Source organism: Oreochromis aureus, linkage group 5, assembly GCF_013358895.1.
Source record: "Oreochromis aureus strain Israel breed Guangdong linkage group 5, ZZ_aureus, whole genome shotgun sequence".
In the NCBI taxonomy this organism is placed as follows: domain Eukaryota; kingdom Metazoa; phylum Chordata; class Actinopteri; order Cichliformes; family Cichlidae; genus Oreochromis; species Oreochromis aureus.
This window is the reverse complement of record NC_052946.1, coordinates 39,932,915-39,956,989: the sequence shown is the minus strand read 5'-3', so window position 1 is coordinate 39,956,989 and position 24,075 is coordinate 39,932,915. Positions and strand designations below refer to the sequence as shown.

Genomic DNA, 24,075 nt, shown 5'->3' with positions numbered 1-24,075 from the left:
AAAAACATCAAAGTTTAAAAGTGACACTGGAGCCAATAAAACGGAACTAAAACTAAACATTTTAAACAATAAAAACTAAATTGAAACAATGAAATTTAACTGAAACTAAACCGACTTTAAAGAAAAGTCAAAACAGAATAAAAAACACTGAAATTATGAAAATAAACACCTCTAATAAATCCGGCTGTAGTTCATACACTGAGCGCATACCTCACAGGAAATGTGACACACTGTATCCCACACAGAAGCTTTTCTCTTTGAAAACTGTAACCGGAAGTTGTGATATATTGTTACCGTGACCGCGCGCGACTTGTTAGGAGCTTCATTCACGTTTAACGACTGTGAGCAGCGGAGGAATGGACGAGAAAGAAGAAGATGTGGGTGAGCATGTCCAAAGGAGCAGAGAGCTGCTTTTATTCCAGCGCTCTGCTCCTCTTCAGCTGTTTGTGGTCTTTCAAGTTGTCAGGAGCGTCTGCAGGCTGAGAGTTCAAAACGCTCCTCTGTGTTTCAGGAGTTGATGATTACCCGGACCTCTGCACACTTCACACACTCACCACAGTCTGCTCATTATCAGGGTTTGAAGATGCACTTAGGTAACTCACTATAATCTAAATCTTACAGTATTATCGCGATAAAAGTAGAAAAAACCCCTAAAACAAAACAATGCATCGTGTCTGATTCGTGTAAAAGTTTTACTGGGAGATGAATAAAGTAAACAGGAGCACTGGGAGTGCTGGGGGAGAGAGGTGGAAAAGCCAGAGGCTTCCTTTCTGCTGCAGCGTCGGTGTCCGTCTGCAGAGAGGTGCGCCCCTGCTGTACTCCAAAATCCCAACCACATGGTGCTCGACATGGATGACACTGTGTGCTGATTGGCTGATAAGTGGGCAGAACAGGGAAGTGAGAGACAGTGGAGTTAACCAGCGAAGGGAGATAAAAAACACACAGCATGATGGCATCAGCTTCACTCCAGCTCTTTCTTTGTATTATTACTTACCTGACTGATGGTCCATCAGCAGCTCAAGCAACACATGTTTCTGACACGACCTCCATCAATGACAGATGCGGACAGTCCAATGCTGCCCACGGACAGCCCATAATGTCCCATAAATGACTCGTATCTATTGGCTAGATAGATGATTGAGCTGGAAAGGATGTGCAGCAGGTGCAGGGTGATAACAGACCGGGAGTGTTGAAGAAAATCAGGAGGGAAGAGAGTAAATTTGGAAGTGTCAGTAAAACTGGGCATTAGTAAGGAGGAAGGGAGGGCAGCTATGAAGAAGAAGAAGAGTGGAAAGGTGGTTGGTCCATATGACATACCTGCAGAGGTATGGAGATGTCTAAGAGAGAGGGCAGTGGACTTTTAACCAGTGAAACAGAAAATTTCTGTTATTCTAATTTAAAGTATTTAAGTGCTTATGCATATGCTTAGTTGTGACACTGTAATAGACAGTTCAGTGAAAGTTTGTAAAACTAGATGAAGTTATTTCAGCCTCCAGGTGGAGAAGGAGAAGACAACTCCCTTTACAGGTGCTGATAACACCAAGGGCGTGCCCATTATTCCGTTGGTTTCATAGCGATGAGCGTGATGTGTGGTATGATCAGTTTGTAACTTCCTCCCTCTTCTTTGGAATAACCATCTAAAAAGTGTTGTTTTGTTTGCTCCTGCGTGTAACTACCAGCGACTGGAGCTTCTGTCTCTGACTGCAGAAGGTCACAAGGACCTGCCTTCTCTCTAATGGCCAGCAGGGGGCGACTCTTCGTTTTGGACAATCTTGTCTGTCATATTGGATGTGATGCAATGAGCTTTGACATTGTCCTCACACATTGTTCACATATGAATTATCGCCGTTTTTCATGCTGATGTTCAGCTGTGCTGTTCGCTGCAACAATGATTAAAGACAGAATCTTTATTATCACTTTCCTACTGATCGGGATAGAAGTTTACGGAGCGTTATGTAGAATGTTATCCCATTTATATAACCTGTACTTTATTAGTTACTGTACTTAGTAACCAGTTGGCCCAACACACCTGTAGGAGCCATATGAGTTTTTCCTTTTTTTGGATTAAGAGGGCTGGTTTAGATGCACACACTGTATTGGTGCACAGTTGTGGGGCGTGACTCGTGGGTGTGTGTTAGATGATAAATGTGGTTGCACTCACCTGTTCACCGCACCTGATGTTGATGAGCAGAAAGGTAGAGTGAGCATGAGGGGAAACTTTCTGTTGACTGCAGCTTGATGTATAGTTTAATGCACTAATTAATATCATAGTCAGATGTTGTAGTTTGTCATAGTAATTGGTGCAATATTTTGTGAGTTGTTGTGCAGTCTGTGCATTTGTTTAACATTTGATCCCACGTACTGATTTGTATAGTGGACAGTACAATGTGGAATAAAAGGAGCAAATAGTACAGAAGCGCATCTCATGTGTTTATTGTTGCACCTCATCAGCGTCCTCATGTTTAGCCTGCTGCGGCCGTTGGTTGGAGGAGCTGCAGCAACACCTATGGAAACGTGTGATCTCCATGTGGTTGCCCAGTAGTTGCTGCAGGTTCTTGGCAGTTGCCAGGTCATTTGGTTGCAAAGAGCGTGATGAAGTGTAGATGCCAACCTGTCTACTTGTTATAACTACTAGTCAAGCCATAATAAAAGTTTGACGTGAGCCTTCAAAATAAAGGTTTTTCCTCTGTGCTGCAGCCAACATGCTTTGAAAGGCAAACTTTTATTTTGAAGGTGAACCTTCCCTTGCACTGACTGGTCTCTAAGTCTATGTGAGTGATCTTTTATCAGTGTACTTCACAGTGACCGCCATCAACCTCCAGCAACCACTTTCCAACCGGATGCGGAATACTTATTTTTCCTTCATTGTTTTTCCTCGTTAGATGGTTGCAGATGGTCTCTAGGGCTTCTTATTTACCTGCAGTTATCAAGATGTCCTACCTACCCAAGAGTCTGGCATCAAGACATAGGTTGCACAGCCAGTATAATAACTGAATGCTTTTAGCATTTAACTGGACAAAACGTTCAAGTTTTTGAAGCTTGTTTTGCGTCTCTAGTTTGCGCTAACATTCTGCTACTTCAATGTGACATCATGTAAAATATGACCAGGCTAAAGGTTTTGGTCACAGCATTGGTCAGACATCATTAAACGAGCTGTAATAATGGAGCCTTTCAATCTGTGTGTGGGAGGTGTGGGATGGTGTGAGGAGGCCGCCCTGAGCGGCGCCGTGTCACGAGACGCGCAGTGACCTAAAAAGGTTGTTAATATTTTTTTCTGAACATCAGAGAAGATCAGATTGGAGATTATGTCTCTGTGTTTATCTAACTCTGAGTGAGTTCATCTGTGTGCCAAAAGCAGTTTCACTTTATCAGATTTACGAACCAAATCAACACATTTTACTGAACCGAACTGGTGAACACGGCACAGTGTGGTCTTCAAAGAGCTGAAGATGAACACAAGCTTCAGACCATTGAAATGATCATTAAAACACCAAATAAATCATGTATTAACTTTATTTGACCTCCAAAACCACCATTACTTTTGATTCCGTTTCAGTGTGTTTCTCTGCACCAAAGAGACTGACTGTTTCTTAAACGTCGCCCTGAGACCAGCTGTGTGTCTTTGACGGAGCGATGATCACACTGGGAGCGTTTGGAAGTGGAGCGTAAAGCATTTATCGCCTCTGAAGAGTTCATTACCAGAGCTCATTATTTAGGCCTGCAACATTGTAACAGTATATACCGTATATGACCGACAGTAGGGAGACAGCAAATTTTGTAAATTTAGTCACTTCAGTCAAATTAAATGATCTCGAGTTAAAGCAGACTTTTAGAAACTGAGCTTCAGAGAAAGAAAAGGAGACGAAGGGGCTTTGGATGCATTGTCCAGCTAAAGCCTCAGTAATAAGTTGGCTTTGTTTTCACATTCCTTCTCCCCCTCCCTGACTCTATTTTTATTTTTCTCTCTCCTAATGTGCCTCCATCACCCTCCCTCCATCCTCCCTCCCTGAGAGCGTTCTCACACACTGTGACCATCTCAGCCCAGATCTTTTTGTGGGGGAAACACCTTCTCGCTGATATTTTTATCCCTCAGCCAGAGGTATTGTGTACCACTCGCCACGAACTCGCTCGCTCTGTATTTTTATCTGGAAGAAAACCCGGCTCGTGAAAAACACTCGGAGCCGTTGGGTTGCTGACAAAGTGTTTGTGTCGGGCAACATCGTGACGCACATGTTAAATGGCTGCATGGTGCCGTGGAAGCGGTTTAATCGCATCTATTGTGTAAAAATATGCTGTGTGTGCTTCTCGTGGGGGTTATTATTGCTTATTATACTACCAAATACCAGTATGGACATAAAAACTAACTTGACTGTGAACAATAAATCTGAAAAACAGATGTTTAATTGGCTCCGTGTTTATAGGTTTGTGTTTATATCTCTGCTGATTTATTATTGTCCTATAAAAATGTAATTCTCTGTAGATGAACTTTAATTGGTGAGATGTTTGAATGTCTTCCGAGACGTTTAACCTTTAAATACCAGACAAATTACATATTTTACACATACTCGTGCATCACTACAATCAGTAGAAAACTGAGAATTCACATTCAGAGTTTACTGATCTGCATTTTTTAATGAACAGTGTCGTGAAGTTATGTCATGTACAACATGAGTCCTTAATCGGTCGACTAAAAGGTTTATTCAACTTTAAAACGTTTAGACAGGAAAAGTAAGAGCTCTGTGATCGTGTGGTTCACCTGTAACAGTGAAACCATCACTTTGAGCTGAGATGTGCTGCTGTGACGCTTCCACATCTCTGTTCTCTGTCTGTGGCTCCATATTTTGCACACCGTGTGTGTCACTGTACAGTCAACAGCTGTGGGCCATAATTAAGAATATAAAGTGGGCCAGATTTAGCCCGAGAGCCTTAATTTTGCTGCGTCATTTAGCTGAGCGTGCAGTTCACATATGCTGATGTGCATGAATTTGTTTAATATTCAAAGCTGTCAGTAATAAGTGCACAAATGTATTTCTGATAAAAATAAATCAGACTGTTCTGTGCTGAGTTCAAATGAAACGGTTTATTCAGAGAGATCTGTTTTTGAATCAGAGTTAATACCTGAGGCATCATGCAGTGTTTCGGTTACTAACACTGAGGAACTGTGCAGAGTAAAGACAAACACTGAAGTGAATCACTAGATGTCCCTTGTAGGTGTGGTGTGTTGACAGAAGTTAAAGTGATCCGTTCAAAGCCAGGAAAAGATTAGCAAACCAGGCCGTGGGTGTTCAGACGGTGTTCATAGTGAAGCTGCTAGTTTGTTCTAACTTGCTTAAACTGTAGGAAGGAGACTTATTCCCATCAGCCCCCTTGTTTCCATGTTAGATAATGCTGATGTGCACAGCTGTGTGTTGAAATGGCACAGCTGCACAGTGTCTCAGTCGTTTCATGGGCCGAAGCAGCATCCATAAGCTCTGTTATTCAGATCTTTTTGGTACAATTAGATTTCTATACTGAAAAAACACGACTACACATGAGACAGATGCAGGCAGCAGTCTGAACACGAGGTTCAGACAGGAAGAGAGCCAGAGAGTAATAATAACTAATGATTACATACAGAGTGAAAAAAGGAGTGAAGAAGAAACACCCAGTGCATCATGGGAATCCCCCAGCAGCCTACACCTATCAGAGCATAACTAAGGGAGTGTTCAGGGTCACCTGGTCCAGCCCTAACTATATGCTTTAGCAAAAAGGAAAGTTTGAAGCCTAATCTTGAAAGTAGAGATAGTGTCTGTCTCCTGAATCCAAACTGGAAGCTGGTTCCACAGAAGAGGGGCCTGAAAACTGAAGGCTCTGCCTCCCATTCTACTTTTAAATACTCTAGGAACAACAAGTAGGCCTGCAGAGCGAGAGCAAAGTGCTCTAACAGGGTGATATGGTACTATACAGCCTGATTATTCAATTATTCAGTTTCACACCTGTGTCCAGTTTCCCCATTATCCCAGTCTGTTAAACCTTCCAAATCCACTGGATTTAAACTGGAGCCTTCCAACACAAAACCTTGCAGGCTCACTGACCTGCTCTGTGAAGCTGCAGCATCACTGCACAGAGTTAGATATGTGATGAAGTCAGGACTGTGTCTGTAATAAACAAACTAAAAGGGGTTTTTGTAGCTGTTTATACATTTTCTTTGTTTTTTTGGTTGCACTTCATAATGCAGCGTTCAGACTGTAAATTCTGTAAGTTTCTGTAATGGGCTTCCTCAGGGAAAAGGACCACGAGGATTTGCTGTGTTATTGAATATTCTAACTTCACAATATGTTTTGAGGAAGGAAGGAATATTTCCAATAAGTAGTCTTCCATGTTGTGCTTCCTCGTTGTCTTTGTCCTCCTTCCTGTCTGCTGAAATTTGAGTTTTAATGCATTAGCAGGAATGTTTTCAGTGGGAGAAACGTCTCGTCACGTTCTCCCACCGATGGCTCTGCGAACAGATGAACGGAAGGTGACACTGCTTTAAAAAGACAGCTCAGGAGGTGTGCGCCTCATTCCTCCATCCTCATGTCTTTGAAACACTCGAGTTCAGACCACTGATTGATCTTTAATCTAATTTGGTGGAGCCAGTCAGTCCAGCCTGTATCAGTGAGATGTCTGGTGGAGTTCTGTGGAGGATTTTACCATCACATTTGTTGGGAGCTGTTCTGAGCTCCAACAATTATGAAATCCCATCTTATAAACTTCTGTGAAGGATTTTTAAGCCTTTCTTTATCCTTAACTTTCACAAAGAGGACTCTCTGAATAGTATGTCCCATCTCACTTTTACCAGAAGCAAGTCTCCCCCAACACTGCATCGCTCTAATGTTTTAATTGTGATAGACTGGCCTCTAACAGGAATGTGACTGCAAAGACAGAAGTGCACCAGTGTGGACTCTCTTGCTGTAAAACCATAGAAATGTATCCACCTGATGTACTGGCAGTGGAATAATGAGTTGGTGTGTAAATATTTATAGTGATATTTAATAATGTTCGTGTGACCCGTTTCCTGAGGCTGGAACCAGTTTCCTGACAGCCTCTGCTAAAGAATGCATCCTCCTTTCCTGCCACGCGGACAGAAACACTGGCCACTCCCTCTCAGCATGTTGCAGAAAACAAACTCAGATTCTGTTGCTTATTTTTATTAATCGCTCCACAGTCCAGATCTTTAACCCCAAAACAGACTTAGATCATTAACAGTTGATTGGTCGGTGAAGCAAACTCTTAAGGCTTAAAGTGTAACGAGGCAATCCCTGACGATCTACGTACACTTGAGGAACTCACTGACTACTTGGAAACAGGAGTGACTAAAACAACACAGGTGAGACTAATCAGGTTAGAGCATACAATTATCAAGAACCTGAAGACTACCAAAGCAGAGGAGTAAACTGACACCAGAATTTATGTCTGGCATTAAACGCTCCCAAATCAAACATCACGACCATGGGACTTTCAGGAGACAGGCAGTAAGTCTAGGAGAGCTGGGCGGGGTTGTAGAAGGCCTTTAACCCATCAGCAGGATGAACACTGCAAGAGCTATAAAATGACCTCCAGCAGGCCACTGGGGTGAATCAGTAACAGACTTCATGAGCGTGTCCTGAGGGCCCCATATCCTCTAGCAGGGCCCATGCTCACTGCCCACCACTGTGGAGCCCAATGGCATTTGCCATAGAATACCAGAATTAGCAGGTCTACCACTGTGCTTCTCAGAGATGATAGCAGGTTCACCCAGAGCTCAGGTGACAGACGTGAAATGCCGTAGAGAAGCCGTGGAGAATATTATGCTGCCTGTAACATCGTTCAGCACAAGCGGTTTGGTGGTTTGCTAATCCATGGAGGGACATCTACAGGTTGACTGCCAGCTGACCCACTGTACGACCCTACGCTGCTGCAGTAGGTCCTGGCTTCCTGCTTGTGAACAACAATGCTCGGCCTAATGTGGCGAGAGTATGCAGGCAGCTCCTGGTGAATGAATACTTGATACCATTGACTATGCTAGAGAACAGCAGAACACAGTAGAAACAGAACTTCTCTGGGACTTGTGGTATGCAAGGACACCATCCAACGTCTCATTAAGAGCGTGCTCTGATGTTGTCGGGCATGCGACATATCATGTGGTATCAAAATGGCAACAGAGGAGTCGCCCCTGCTGGCCATTTGAAAAAAATGCAGGTTTACGACACTTTTCAGACCAGACTCTGTCCATGATTTCTATGCAATCTATGACTTTACCACAGAAACAATCTTTTCTTCCCGTCTTTTCAGGTACATTCGATCCAAATATACCAGAGGAGGGACCATCAGCGCCACCTCCTGGCTGGCTGGATGATATTCATGGATATCAGGGCCACAAAGGAGGAGGTGAGCCTTCTGTTCTACTGTGAGGTTTCTTTACACCACCAGCACCACCTTCGCCTTTATCTCCTTTGTTTTTGTGTTTCTGTTTATGCGCTTGTCCAGATGACGATAACCCACTGTACCCACCGCCCCCTGCATATAATCCCCAACCTGAACAAAACAGAAGCACATCAGTGCCCGACGTCAGGTAACCATCTACGGGTCATGTTTTTATTAAAGGCTTTGCAGATGATGCTTTACTTTACCTCAGGCAAAATAGTCGCTCGACAAACAAATGAAGCCCCGGTGGGATGAAGGATTTTTTTTTTTCTCCAGGGTCCCCTCGGTATCGGAGGATGTAGCCAGAGATGCTCTGCTCAAATTTGTGGAATCCAAATGGAATTACAGCTCCAAGCCTGCCAGGAATCTCACCTTCAAAGATCTGCAGCCCATCACAGTGTACAGGGTAGGTCTCATACCTGTGGGTTTATGATTCCCAAAACTAACTCACACCAATGTGACATCTGCAAGAAAACTGATAATGATTTTTATTTCACTCATTAAAACAGTTTAACAACAACGATGCCTTTAAGAATGAATCATTCACTATAGACAAATGAAAATGATACATCTGATAACAAGGGGAAATAACAGGGGCTTAAAAGTCTTCACTTTAAAACTGATTTTAAAAAACAGCTTTGATTGATTTGTGTTGGGATGTGGAGCTTTAGAAATAGGAGTGAATTAAATTGAACAACAGAGCAAAAACAGAGTTCAGATGTGACTGATGGTGTCTGTTAACCTCCTGGAATTAGTACTTTCAGTAATTAGATATCAGTATAAGGCCGGAGAAATGTAGAAACCTAATAACTGTAAATAATGCCAGTGCATCTGCCAGTAATGCAATAAAAATGATCATAAAATAACATAATGAACATTTAATATACTTTATACATGGTGGGGAAGTTGGCTCTGAATTTTCTGTAAAAGAGCAACTTGACAATTTTAGACCTCAGGTGTAACATCCATCCACCCATCCATCCATTCACTCATCCATCCATCCATCCATCCATCCATCCATCCATTCACTCATCCATCCATCCATCCATCCATTCACTCATCCATCCATCCATCCATCCACCCATCCATCCATTCACTCATCCATCCATCCATCCACCCATCCATCCATCCATCCATCTATCCATCCATTCACTCATCCATCCATCCATCCATCCATCCATTCACTCATCCATCCATCCATCCATCCATCCATTCACTCATCCATCCATCCACTCATCCATCCATCCATCCATCCATCCATTCACTCATCCATCCATCCATCCATCCATCCATCCATCCATCCATCCATCCATTCACTCATCCATCCACCCATCCATCCATTCACTCATCCATCCATCATCCATCCATCCATCCATCCATGGTTGCTGGGGGTGACTGGAGGTTATCCCAGCTGTCATAGTGTGACAGTATCCTAATGCATTTCTATTTAAAGAGCAGCTATTCTGCTCAGTTCCAGGTTCATGTTTTCATTATTTGCTCAACTAGAGCAGCTTTGCATGAATTACATGGGCTTGAGGTCCTCCTCTATGTGAAACAAGCTGCTTTAGCTCCTCCCTGTTTAAGACAACTCCCTCCTGATTGGCTGGCTGCCATAAACAGAAGGTTTAAACAACAGGTGGGTGGAGCTTCTGTGCTGACTGCCAGAGCTGTATACCTAAGATAACATGACCATATTAGGAATATCCCGTCTGGATGACATCATACAGAGCCAGAAGTAGAAAAAACTCCTGGCTCTGAGCTTTTGGCTCACAGAGAGTGCTTGCATAGAAACCAACCTCATTATCAGAAACTTTGATCATGTATTATTTGAGCGTCCGCCTCTGCAACAGGAAATAAAGAACAACACCAAAGTTCCATGTTAAATGCACCTGTGCTCTTAAACTTTAATGGAGTTTAATGTAAGGAAGCAAAGCTTATCCAGAATCCACGGCAGCTTTAACAGCTCACAGGAAACATGACTTTAAAGCTTTTTAAGTTACTCTGTAAAATCCAATTTACGGGTCAGTCTGTGTGGAAACTTGAATCCAAAGTGCTGCCAGTGTTTTACAGTCTGCTTTCGTTTCTTCCTGCAGTATCGATTGGAGACCTACACTGAGACCAGAACCAGCGCCTGGCAGTTTGAGCCCTACAACGGTAAAAACAATTCCTCACATGATGTGTTTTCTGCATGAACGGCACGTCTGTCACGATACAAAGGCAAGAGACCAGTGAAATGCAGAAACCCTGGGGCTACTGGCTGTATAACTAACTGCTTGAGTCCAGTAGGTGGTGGTAATGCAGCAGCTGACTACTCACCTACTCCAAGTTTCTTTATGATTCCTGTTCTTCCTGTATAAAGGCAGTTCCTCTTACATGGAGGGATTTTTTTAAAGCGGCGCAGTAATTTCCCTATCCTGATTCCTGTGCTGGAAGCAGACAGAGTTCCTCTAACGGTTCTTAGTTCCTGGGAAAAGTTCTTGAGGTGGGAAAGCAGCAGAAATCTGAAAACTTCCAGAGTGCAGTATTTTCAGTTTGTTATCATGTTATTGTTTTATCTCCTGTTGTATCTGTCAGAAGTATTGATTAGCGGGAAAAACACATCAGAAAAGCTCAAACCTGAGCTGATGATTAAAATCTAAAGTGGAGGAATGCGGTGACAGAGGATCAATCGGCTGAGGGTGAGGAGCAGTCGGTCACACGAGGCGGGATAACTCTTCATCACTTATGTTGTCCTGGTGTGAAACAGGTCAGACGGTGGACGGTCCTCAGTACGGTATGAGCCCCGCGCCGTGGGACATCCCGGTGTCGCTGCCTCAGAGATACACTGACAAGGTGGAGAAGATCCGAGTGCCGCACTCGTCGTTCGTGAAGGTGCTCCTCTGCGCCTCTTTGGTCTTTTTTCAGCTTCCTGAGCTGCTGTCGTCACTGTTTAATCACAGTAACACAAATTTGTGTTCCAGGTGTGTCACAAGTGCAAAGGCTGCGGGAGAACTCGCTGCACCGCCTGCTTCGGCAGAGGCCAGGTCCGGTTTTTAAAGCGTTTCATATTTTATCGTAAAATTAACAAGTCGAAATGGGAGGAAGTTCACGATTCGGTTCCAGCTTTAACTTCAAATTAGGACACATGAAAAATATCTGCTGGTTGTTGATTTTTATCTCAGTTATTTTTTGTTCTTGTTTTGGCTGAATGTTCAGACACCGCCATGATACCTTTATGTTAAAATGATCAAACATACTGAAAAGTTTGCAGTGAATATGCGGCAGAAAGCAACAGACAAAAAAGCATGAATGTGCAGCATTTATAAAATAAAGTGTGTTCTGCACTTTGACAGACGCTGAAGTGCAATCCTCTAAACACGCTCAGTGCACATTTCCCAGCATCCACTGCAGCTTTAGCCCGCAGTAACAAACGGCATTGGCTGAAAAATTAGCTTAAGCTCATCATAATGTAGAAATGAATCTTTTTAATCTTTTCTTCTCGTTCTGCAGAAGCGGTGCACGTTCTGCCACGGTCGCGGTCGTATCAGGAACAAGCACTGCACTTCCTGTCATGGCAGAGGTCGAAAGAGGTGGGAGTCTGCTCGCTGCTTTTCTCTTTCTCACTTTAAAATGTGCAGATGATAAGGGACAGCTAATAAAAGCACTTTGTACTCACGTCACTGCTTATCGGAGGCACGATTTTGTGTGAACTTGTAAAAGTCTGAGCTGCTTTCCCCAGACTGAGGGGAGAAATGATGATGATGACGAAGGAGAGCGGGCAGGCAGGTGAGTGTTTTGATCCAGAAAGATGTCCAGCAGGAACTGAGGACTCCAGTGGAGGGATAACTGTAACGTACATATGGGAGGTGTGGCATTCAGAAGCCCACTGGAGGCCACGCCTCCCAGAGGGGGAACCGTGTCTTTGACACAAACTGAGAGAGAGAAAGAGGGTAAGGGATGATGAGGGTCATGTTTGTGGCTGCGATGCAGCATCTGGGAGGAGGAGCCTGCAGGATACAGGACCAAAGAAAGTCCACCATCCCGAGGCGTCTGAAGGAGAACCTCCTGGTGACAGTCAGGTGCTTGATCATGCCAACAAGCCATTCACAGACTTTTGGCCAAACCAAAACAGTCTTCATGCATCAGACTGGCCTCCCTGTGATTTCATCCTCCTCCCTAAAATTAAGTTGAGAATGAATCGGGTGCAGACAGCAGGGGGAGCACACAGATGGAGCTGCACAGAATCGCAGCTCCGCTCTGGTCTCTTTGATTTTTCATGCTGTCTCTGACTTTGCTGTTGGTCTCTCGCTCCTGAAGGTGTTTGAGCTGCCACAGCCACGGCTACAAGACCTGCTCCGTTTGTCTCGGCAGCCAAAACCTGCTGCATTTCATCCAGCTCACAGTGACGTGGTATCAAAATCACTCAATCACTCAAAATGTTCCCACGGCTCTCTGTATGACATCACTGTCTCAGCCGTTTGTGTTTATTTGTTTAAATCTGTAGGAAGAACAACGTCAGTGAGTTCATTCCCGACCGCCAGCCGGACTTCCCTGACAAGAAGTTTGAGAAGGTGTCGGGAGATGCTTTCTTCATCGATGAGAGTTTGCTGGTAAAAAAACAAACATTTATTTTTCTTTCTTTCATTAATCTTTGTGATGGATCCACACCGGCTGCTTCCTCTGTGCTGCTGTGGGAGAGAGTGCGACCACACACCTGGATGTTTGGTCAGCGTGTCCACTGTAGCGAGTGGATGAATGTGAACTATATGAATGAATTTATAATAATACAGACTTCCTGCTGCTGAACCTGCATGTAAACCCCTCTCGCTGTCCTGCCAGGTGTATCCTATCCAGGGTTTCCCGGATCAGGAGATCTGTGACGTTTCAACAAAACTGATTAACGAACACCTCGAGCGCTTCACCTCCACCAGCCGCATCCTGCAGCAGGTACAGATAAGCACACGCGGCCCTCTCGGCCGATCTCAGACACATTCTTTGAGGTTTGTTGCTCTGTGTCGACTCTGAGCGTTCGATCTCCCTCCTCAGCGTCAGAGCATCGAGCTGGTGCCGCTCACTCATGCCTATTACACCTACAACGGAAAAGACTACAGCTTCTTCGTCTACGGGCTGGAGAACAAAGTGTTTACCTCCAAATATCCCTCTGCATGTTCCATCCTGTAGGCAGCACGGTATCGATATTTAGTCCCACGATTCTTTTGTATGTTTACTAAACAATCTTACAGTTTTATGATAAATGATCAAAGCTCAGCTTTATTTTGATAGGATTCGCCTCCAAATCACAGGGAGCCAAACTTTTAAGATAAGTGGCCCCAAAGCTGTCACAGGTGTCAGTTAGTCTTTTATTTTTTCAGTTTCAGTTAAACGTCTTGATGGATTTTCACTAGAAAATTTTCCGTATATCCGTACATAAACTTTGTTATGCATGTTAGTTATTTTAATCATGAATCAGTATGAATTTTACCTCTTTCTCTAATCTGTTATAATCCACCCACTGTGTGTGTGTGTGCCTTAACATCTACTTCCTGTTTACCATCAGGTTATTTCCTGTTGCTGCTGGTGCTTTCTTTGTGGCATTCAGTACTAAATGCTTTTGTTCAGTATATCATCAGGTCAGATCACTAAAGTTCACATTATTATGCACAACCTGGATTTTACTTGTTAAATATGTTTAACTGTAACGTTTAGACGTCCTGCAGTCACACTCAGGGTTTATTCTCTTATTTTCTGGTATCTGCACTACGTTAACCTCATTTTACTGCCTTTAAACAGCTGAAAGTTGCTGCTTTTGGTTGAAATCTCAGATACAGTCAGACTCGTTTCCACTCTCGTTTGACTCGTTCCCTTTGTTTCCTTTTAACTTTAAACACGAGTGCACTTACAGCGTCAGGCTAAAGAGGAGGACTCGAGATTTTTCCTGGTAACTTCTCACTGAGTGACGTTTTTAAAGAAAATTATTAACTGAAAATAACTGGCAGAATAATCAATACTGAAAATCATTGTTAGAAGGAGCACCGCCCATAACGTCACAGAACATGAATGACCAAAGATTTTTAACCTTTCTGAACGTTTTCACTATATTTGTGCTCATTTTGGTGTCTCGCTGTCATTCTGTGATTGGTTTTAGTTTCTCTGATGTCATTTAAATCTATTTTTTAAATATTTTTTGTCTCTTTGTGATTGTTTGGAGTCTGTTTATTTTTCTGTGGTCATCTTTAGTTTATGTTTTGTCATTATCAGTATCCTTGTTGAAATATTCAATTTCTCATCATTTACATTTTTTTATTTGGATTTTTCCATATTTGTCATGATTTTTTTGTGTTTTTGTTGTAATTTTTAGCTGAGCTCGGTTCAGGTTCAGGGTCTTCCTGTCTCCTCTCACTCCTTTCTTCAGCCTGTTCAGTCATCCATCCAAGGGTCCCGGTCTTGTTAGGTGATTAATTACAGGGATGGAATCGCTGTTATATAATTTAATGAATGATGGACTTCAATAGTAAAGTGTAAAGTTTTGCTTGATGGATAAACATCATTGAATTTAATCTGGTTGAGGATTTTTCTGGAGCTGTAAGGTGATTCGGTGCAGGTACAGCCCAGCGGGTCGAGCAGGCGCCCGGTGTGTCGTACGGCTGTTGCCTTAAAGTTGTTGTTTTTTTAAGTCTACATGTAAAAGAAGAGAGGAATCTTCTTTAGGGCAGGAAATGAACTCCAGGCCAAATTCCTGGAAGATTAAGTGCAGCAGTTTACTGCCAGCGATGATAAAATGCAGCTTCCTGTCTGAAGCAGTTTGAACCTGCGTGTCATTTTCTAATGATGTCATAAGTAGGGACTGTTTGCTTGGTGTGCGTGTACGTTTTCCTCTTACAGGTTCTGTAAAATCCATCCAGAGTTTGGACATTTTTACTGAAGTGACACAGAAAACATGTCTCATACTGTATTTAACCTTTGTACATCACTACAGACTCTCATGTGTACACTAAAATCTTTTATTGTTTTATAAACTGTCAATCACCTGCCAATGTTTGCAGTAAAGTTATCACACAAATAAAGATGTTTTTATTATCACCCGGTGGTGTCTGTGCAGTCCCTGAACTTTAAAACCACCAGCTTGGATCCAAAAAGATGTTTTGTGTAAATTTTTATAAATGTTTTGGTATTTAATATTTTTGGAGTCAGATTCTTGCTCAGGAACTGAAGGTAAAACTGTGATTGACGTGGTTACAAACGGTAAACTAACCGTTTTAGACTCGAAGCATGAACAGCGGAGCGTCAAAATCTGACATCTAAACATAAAACTGGAGAAAAAATCGTTTTCATTTCTGTGCTGATAAACTAACACCACTAGAGGGAGCTCCAGCGTATACAGTCAACTTCAGCCCAGGTGTGTTTACTGACACCGTGTGCTGTGGGAAAAACCACGACCCGAGGTTGACAGGTGAGAAAATGTGACATGCGTGCTCGAGAATATTTTAACTCTGGCAGAGATTTATTTTAAATATGTTTACGTGTTTAAACTAGTGTTTGTGGCTTTAATCAGTTTTGTGTCATTTTAATTCTGTTGTGCCTCTTTGTTGACTCCATTTTTAATTCAACCACACCCTGAGTTTGTTTGTCTTTGTCCTTTTTTTGTTGGTTTTTTGAGTCTTTCTTAATGGTTTTGACTCGTTTTGCTTTTTTCCTCTAACTGGTTTCTTTGGGGTGATTGTTACTGTCTCAAAGCCTCTTCAGACTGAGCTTGTGGACCGGGGCCCTGGCCCTGCGCAATGTAGTGTGATAGCCAAAGGGGTGTGATTCATGGTGGCAGATATTAACTGAATTCTGGGAAAGAAATACTTTTGGCTGCATATTGCAGGTTATTGTTATTTTTTTTTAAAGCTCGAACAGTGTCGTTTATGAAAACAGAATTTGCTATTATGTATTTCCGTATTTTTATTGCTTTTCACTTTGTTTTGAGTTTTGAAGCCGTTCAATAATAACATAAAAATATTTAAGAAATCTAAAACAAGAATAATGAATGAGTCAAGCTTTGTTATTTGACATAGAATAATTTCATTTTTTTGTTAAAAAGGTCACTTTTTTTGCTCACAGATTGCGTACAGTTTTCAGTGAGGCTGTTTGACACTTTGTGTCTGTTTGTATTAATATTGCGTCGTATTAATTTTAGAATATTAAAGTGTTTTTGGGTGTTTTGAGAATTTATCTCTGTGATTTTACTGGCTTGTGTCGTTGTGTTGTTTTCAGTCACGCTGCATCAGTAATTAAAACCTTCAGCTTCAGTGTGGATGGCAGATAAAACACAGACTACAATCACTGTGAAATGTGGACGTCGGACCTTCCGAGTTGCACGTGAAGGCAGCACGTCAGGGCGGGTGGATTGAGGGTGCAGGAGTGGCTCACCCTCCAGCCCGCACGCGCTCAGCGTGTTTATAACGTGTGAAGCCTTCAGGTGACCCGACGCTGAACCGTCCGGTACCCGCTGCATCACCACCGGGATCTGCGGCGGCTCTGCGGAAGCGGAATAAAGTGAGACAGAGACAGATCCACGCACAGAGACGGCTCCACGCACACAGAGAGACTTCTGCTCGGTGAGTTTGTAAAAGTTTCATTCTGCGTGTGATGCGCTGCTGCTCTCTCTCAGGGGGAAACATGTTTTTAATTTTTAACTGTGTTTATAATTCTGATGTATCAGTGATGTTTCTGCTCCACAGAGGACACATGCATGTTGAGAGGAGACTCATCCTCCCGTGTCTCCGCTCAGGAGGTTTGTGGGAAGTTTCCAGCAGATTTTAAGCTGATGAAGATGTTTAATTTAATCTCATTCAGTCCTGGCAGGACTTACGATACCCATTTAGAAAGTAGAGTTATGCTTATATAAATATTTTCTGGTGATGTACGAGGAAGTCCAGAGACCTTGATGGGGAGGTTTCAGGCTGGGCTCTGTGGAGGAGTTGTGCTGGTCACTGAGGTGGCCTTCGTGCCCACAGAGGAAGAGTATTTTTGTCACTGGGGAAGTTTTTATGGCTTTGTTGGCATTTTGGTCTTCAAGGAACACTTTGTGGCATTTTGGTGGCAGCTGAGGAGGATCCAGGGAATTTTCATGGTCAGCGAGGACATCCTGTCTTGTGTCCTTGTTGGAGCTTTGGCCACTGAGGGTTGCAGAGTAGGAGTTACAGCCCGATCCATCATACAGGTTGGATGTGTCTTCTGGATGACTTTGCAAAGTGTAAAAATTGCAGACATTATGGACTCTTCACTTTATTTTTACTAAGAAAGAGAGAATTTGAAGCCCGAGGCAGTCCTTTGAGTTACTACAGACATGATTTTTTTTTTTCTTTTTAAAATGACTGAAAGTGGAAAAACTGAGACATGTTGTTGAAACCTGTTATTTCTGCTCAGCAGGCTGTTCTCCACCTGTTGGATGACTCATTACATTTGAATGAGCTTCTCTTTACACTTTAAAAAAACATCATTTAATGTCCATGAATTAACATGAGTGTGACACCCCTGAGTTAGAAGGTTTTAGGGGTAAACTAAAGGAGCCCACATGAGTTTTTTAATGGACATTCCCACTGTGTGTGTGTGTGTGGGGGGGGGGCGCTGAGCTGTGACCGGCCCTGTGAGCATGTTTTAGGCACCTGCAGCCGAGTCTGTTAGAGACAGAACCACAGAAGGATCTGAGGGTACAGTGGCTCCGTGTCTCTGCCGTGGGTAAACCTCCCCCCATTGTCCCGGCCTTTCCTGTTATGGACTTCACCCCCTCCTCTGCTGTACAGTCTGACCGTGGGGCTGCTGCTTCCTGTCCTCTGTGTGTGTTTGTTGTTTCCTGGCTGCTTTGTGTCATTGTGTCGCCTCTCAAACTGCAGCGCTGCTGCTGTGCAGATATCAGACACCTGTGTGCTCTGCGTGGGAGCTCGCTGAGACACATGACCTGTAGTGTTGCAACAGTTTAGTTTTCTGTTTTTTATATTCTGTCCTTAAACGATGTGATGCGCTGATTAGAGAAAATGATCTATTCACTTTTTTTTTTTTCTCTTCTTAAAATGCTCATCACTGTGACGTGTTGATTTTATTGTTTTTCTGCTTTGTTTGGTCTTCGGACTCTTTACTGTGGGAACTCGCAGGCGTCACTTTTTGTGTCTGGCTTCAAAACGTCATCAGCTCATTCTGAGTCATCTATTCATTTCCCATTTAAACCAATGGAGTCGGTTTCAAGGTGAATAATTCTCAAAGAAATAGATCCGAATAGACCAGAGGATCATTGGACCTTAAGCAAACATGCAGACTGACTACCCAGCAGAAGAGGACAACAGCTGCATGATAATCTGTTAATAAACTTATTTAAGAAGCTGAACATCATAAGTGTTTCCTCTGCAACAGGTAAGTCACCTGCAGACACCTGTATGAAACCCCCAAAGTCCTCAGTGATGATGGGACATAAGCGCTGACCTTTGTCCAAAGTTTTGTCAATCAGGGGAGAAAAAACTATTTGGACTCTCTCTAAAAAAAAAAAGCTGTTAGGGTTTCTTTTGTGGATCTCCACCAGTCTGAGGTGAATTTGATGGAAGCTGGTGGAGACGGATGCAGGGCTGAAGGAAGACGTGCACTGGCTTTGGTGGAGGCTTTGGTGTCCTTCTAGTTTCCAGTGTTTTAATGGATTTCCTTCACTCCTTTATATTTTAAAAGAGGCTAACATTGAGATTAGTTGGTGGATTAAACTGTGAGGACTCTTGGCTTCAGAAGGAAGAAATCTAAGTGGCCTAAAAATGAGCACAAATAACTTGTTTCTGCAAAATTAATTGGTTTAATTTAAAGGAAACTTGAGGAAGAGCCCATTAAATCTGCAGGTTGGCTGTATCTGTGAACCTCCTGAGTGGAGCCCATTGAAGCTACTTGACTCCCTCTCGGTCGGGAGAGGGTTTTACTCTGTTTGTATCAAGCTGGCTGCTGATTGAAGGGAGTGAAAACGAGGAAAAGCTCATGTCAGCGTGAGGCGTGGAGCCCGGTGGAAGTCGGAATGAGAGGAGGCGGTGGGGTGGAGGAGAACTGACAGCACGTTTTGGCCCTGAGATAGAGATCGGCGAGCACGCAGCGGGCTTTTTGCTCGTGTTCTTAAAAGCCGAGTCAAGCCGAGCGACACATCTCTCCATGAGTTGAATCAACAACGGCTCCTGATAAAAAGTCTTATCTGATGGCTGCCGGCCAAACAGCAGTGAAGTTCAAAGCTGGGCTGCAGCACTTAGGAAGAGACTCACTTTCACTCGTGATTGGAGTTTTTTGTTTTCGTCAGTCTGGAACATTTAAAATGAGCAGCAGTGAAACATCCAGAGACAAACAGGCAGACAGACGCACTGATCCCGGCGGGCACTCGAATTACAAAGCAAGATGCAATCCGTGCACGTTACAGCACAGCGTGGAGGGCAAAGGAGAAAATCACGGTATTAGTGGAACCTGCAGCTGCAGCTACCTCAGGTAGCACGCTGCCAATACGCGCGGAGACAAAGGCAGCCATTAATAATCCTTCCACAGGTTGACCTCCAGAAACCTGTTTAGAAATGAGAAAACCACACGAAGTATTTCATCCTGCATGGATGCTTCTTTCTGTTGCCTCTGTAACTTTTCCACGTCTGGGAATCACGTGAGCAGATCTTCATGCTTTCACAGTGTGACAGGATGCAGCGTACTGCGCTCTTGCTGTTGGACTGAAGGTGTAATCTGTCAAAGCATGCATGCTGCGCATTGCTTTCTGTGGTTGAAGCAGGCGTTACCGTCCTTTCTGTGTTTGATGCGCTTTGCAGCATCCCAGATGGGTTCCTGGAATGTGCTTCTCATTCTCCATGGATGTAAAGCTCTGATTTGATCCAGCTTATGCATCCGTCTGAACTGCAGGTCTGTTTTCCATTCTGCTCTTTGTGGCTTTGATACTGACTTCCTTCGTATGACCCGTGAGTGTGTCGGGCTGCTGGTCGGCAGGACGGCTGCTTCAGATTCCCCGAGGAAGAACTTATTTGGATCAGCGGTTTTTTTTCTTGTTCAGTGGAGATGCTGAAAATCAGTTTCTTATCCATCAGTCTGCTTGTGTGTGTGTGTGTGTGTGTGTGTGTGTGCTGTTGCACTGAGGATGCCTCGCTGCATTATATCCCTCCTGCGTCCCCTCATTACATGCAAAGTGTCACGGACTGCCGGGGCAGACCGTGTGGAGTGAGTAGAGGACCCAAGAGCAGACAGAGGCGAGGAGACGAAACTAGACTTAACAAAAAGCGAGCCTTTTATTGAGGGCCGAAAACTCACAGAAAAAGGCAACAAAGTAACTGAGGGAACACCTGAACAAAGACTAGGAAACTAGGACACTTACTGAGAAGTTAGACTATGACTAAACAATATACAAACGATGACTGACTATGGCTGGGAAACTGTGACAAGGGGTAGGGGAGATAACACAGACGACGCGACACCGACTGAATGAAACACAGAGACTAAATACACATAAGGGATGATCAGGGGAAGTGGCCACACATGGGAACACAGCTGACACACATGAACCTAACGACAGGACAGGAGAAGTGAAACTAAATACACTGACATTGAATACAGACTTTCAAAGTAAAACAGGAAACATGGAGACTAGACATGAACTAAACATAACCACGCAGACAAGACGCATGAACCAGGGAGACTGAGTACAGGGGGAGATGACATAGCAATCTAGAAATTAACTAGGTGAACTAAGCTAAGCACAAATGAACACAAAAGATACATAAAACTCGAACACTGGGTCGCTCGACCCAGGAACATGACACAAAGTGTCCTTTACTGTTGGTGCTCTGATCCATCGATGTGGTTTCACTTTCTAACAGAGCTTTAATGTGTTTTTCAGCCCTGAAAGTTTCATGTGGATCTCCTGAACTTCTAAAGTTCAGAGGACTCAAAAACGCTGGAACAAAATAAGTCGAGTTAAAGAGTTAAAGAGCGCCAAATTCAACTTTGAGGGCCTGAAAGGCAAAAATATTCATGGTAATATGGTTCATGTGGCTTCATTCAGCTAAATAGTAAATGTATTGTATGCAAAATAAATCGGTGCTCCCGAGGGAGGCAGGTGGGATTTTTTTCAGATGTGGAATAATCCACATGTATATTTGCTGTACTTGTAGCTACATAATGTTTAATGTTTTGGCTGCTGTATCACAGGAATTTGGAGGCTAAATAAAGTTTATCTTCTCCTAAATTGTCCAAGAACCTGAGGGACTAAGAGGGAGTTTCCATCCACATTTCTCAGCTCTCCTGATGGTTCTGTCTTATTTTTCCCTGCGATAATGTAAACGTGTCCTCTGAGGATGGAAAAAGTTTACGAGCCACGTAGCGAAAAGGCAACGTCGCTCATCTAGACTCGCCGCACGATGTCAGCTCCTCCATCAAAAGTGATGGAAAGTCTCCGTCTGCGGCCCGGCTCGGCCTCAAAGAACCAGACTCACTGGCCCTCGAGTCCTAACTCACTGTAACGGCCCACGTTAGTCTTCATCCCGGGGGGGGAGGTGATGAGATGTTTATGCATGGAGCAGGTCGAAGGTCAAATAAAAGCTTCGTGTAGATTTGTATTTTGTTATCGTACAAATGTGTTTGCAAATTAGAAAGTCTGTCTGGGCCAATCAAAGCGTGAGCGCACACATAATTCTTATAATTATGTATTATTATTTAATTAAACTAATTTAATGAATCATATTTACCTGAAGACTGACTTCAGCTTTAAGTAAACTCAATATTTCTGCAGTTTTGATTTCGATGTGTCAAAAGAAGCAAATTAAAGATTTTATCTTTGGCTCCAGGAAATCGAGAACCCGTCGCTGTTAATGTAGACGATAACTGGGGCAGATTACTAATTCAGGTCAAACTGTATTATTCCTGCACTGGATGTAAGTGGACATAAGTGATATTAATCTTCACAGTGATTAATCATAACGCAGACAGAGGCCAGCTCCTTATGTAACGTACACGCGTCATGTGGGAATATTATTTCTAATCAGACGGATGATAAAGCAACATGAAGTGTTACACCCGGATCCAGCTGCTCTCGCTCTGCTAATGAATGAAGTAAGCGACATGAAATTTTCTCTTTTATTTTACTTTATTGATATTAAAGAAACCCAAGCTTCCCACCACGTTTATTAGGCCTCCATGGAGCCACTGGCAGGAAGTCCTGTCTGCACTTTATGACTACATTTGATGCTGAGCTGTAGTTTGATTGTTCCCAAAGCAAGAGTGGGAATAATCCCATAAAGTTCCCTGATCAGGTTTTCATTCATTTGTACTAACGCACAGAGACCCCAGCAGCTCCTGAGGTTTGTGTCACAGGCGTCCTAACGAGGTGTTTCTGACTGGCTCGATTCTGCAGCAGCCTCCACATCGGTGCAGCACCGGCTGGATTCCTTTCTTTCTCTCGTAGTTCTGCTTAAAAGGTTTTCTGTATTTGACTTTCCATTTCTCTTCACCTTTATCAGTTTTCTTTCTTTTGTAATTTTCAGCCCCGCCCTCGTTAGTTTTACCCGTGTTGTCTCACCTCTGACCGGTTTTCCAGTCTTTCACCTTCCACACGCCCTAAACCAGCTGGTGTTCAGCACCAGTGAGTGAAAATCAAATTAAATGTGCAACACAAAGCTCCCACCGGCACACTAACTTTGTTCTCTGGCTCACTGATCATCCTCATTTAGACTTTGTGCTTCTCTATAATGGAGCCGTTAGCTGTCGTTAGCAGCACTGATGCACTGATGATGCGAACGACCAGACAAACTGAACCCGTCACACAAGGCGGCACATTTATGGCTTGAAGGCAATAAGATTTTTGGTTAACACTGAGATGGTGATTATTCCAGAAAACTACTCAGACTTGTAAAAATTGTGCATTTATTAAGCTTAAAAAGAAGAAATGAGTTTTCCAAAGGATGTGAAGTAAATAAACTAACCCTGCCTCAGCCTGGTGGGGAGAGGAACCAGGCTTTGATTTTAATTGTCTCATTTTAATAATCGTTGGAAGCCAAAATGATAAATTCAGTTAGGATTCAGCTCTGCTGGTGGGGAGCCTGAAAACCAGCTTAAATGTCCATAACCTGTTCATTCTCTGCCACTTGTCAGGGGACCACTTACCCCAGAAATTCCCCGTAGCGCCTCTTGTCGTGGGGCATTCCCAGCCACACGGCATGATTAATCTATCCAGCATGTTATGGATCTGCACTGGGGTCTGCTTTCAGCGGGACATGCCTGAAATACCTTTTGTCCAGGAGGCATCTTCTGCTGTGCTTTCCTGTGGTGAGGCAGCGCTGCTACTTTTCCCTCATTTAAACCCATTTTGGTTGGATGCAGTTAATAATAGGTCCACTTTGGGTCTGTGGTTTTGGAAATTGCTGAGAGCTGGAGTGAGTTTGGTTGTATATTAAACACACAGGTCACAAAGGCTGTTTTTATATAGCTTTGCTTGGTATAGCGTGGCTCTGTGAGTTCTCACCGCAGGGGTCCTGGTTTGATCCCACTCTCCGCTGTGTCACCCCTCCACTCACTCCCTTTTCTTCTCTGCTATTGTCTCTTGAAGACAAAGGTTAGACGCACAGAAGAAGGAAAAAAGACCGTCCATGCGCTCGTACATTTCTCTGCTGCTCGCTTAAAGCCCAT

At 43.4% G+C, this 24,075-nt stretch overlaps 2 protein-coding genes across 3 annotated transcripts in view; both read left to right on the top strand.

Moving 5' to 3' along the window:
• The first annotated feature begins 255 nt into the window (after positions 1-255).
• On the top strand, positions 256-15,483 carry ssuh2.1 (ssu-2 homolog, tandem duplicate 1). Of its 2 annotated transcripts, none has more exons than XM_039612380.1 (12): positions 256-381; positions 8,293-8,388; positions 8,488-8,572; positions 8,701-8,830; positions 10,518-10,578; positions 11,171-11,295; positions 11,385-11,447; positions 11,914-11,993; positions 12,721-12,813; positions 12,908-13,013; positions 13,243-13,350; positions 13,450-15,483. In XM_039612380.1, the coding sequence occupies exons 1-12, from the start codon at positions 357-359 to the stop codon at positions 13,582-13,584; spliced, it is 1,107 nt and encodes a 368-aa protein (XP_039468314.1). In that variant the 5' UTR covers positions 256-356; the 3' UTR covers positions 13,585-15,483. The 2 variants fall into 2 exon arrangements, with proteins under 2 accessions (XP_039468314.1, XP_039468313.1); XM_039612379.1 differs by lacking the exon at positions 256-381 and adding an exon at positions 438-593.
• Positions 15,484-16,804: 1,321 nt separating this feature from the next.
• si:dkey-49n23.1 (semaphorin-3D) overlaps positions 16,805-24,075 on the top strand; it is a 111,316-nt gene continuing 104,045 nt past the window's right edge. The window contains exon 1 of the mRNA XM_031735721.2: positions 16,805-17,003. The gene's annotated coding sequence lies outside the window, so the exon portion shown is untranslated. The remainder of the gene's footprint in view (positions 17,004-24,075) is intronic.

Coding starts and splice junctions, on each gene's coding strand:
- ssuh2.1 (XM_039612379.1), top strand. CDS start 518: ATGATTACCCGGACCTCTGCACACTTCACACACTCACCACAGTCTGCT. Junction 594..8,292: donor GGGTTTGAAGATGCACTTAG/GTAACTCACTAT, acceptor CCGTCTTTTCAG/GTACATTCGATCCAAATATA. Junction 8,389..8,487: donor TCAGGGCCACAAAGGAGGAG/GTGAGCCTTCTG, acceptor GCGCTTGTCCAG/ATGACGATAACCCACTGTAC.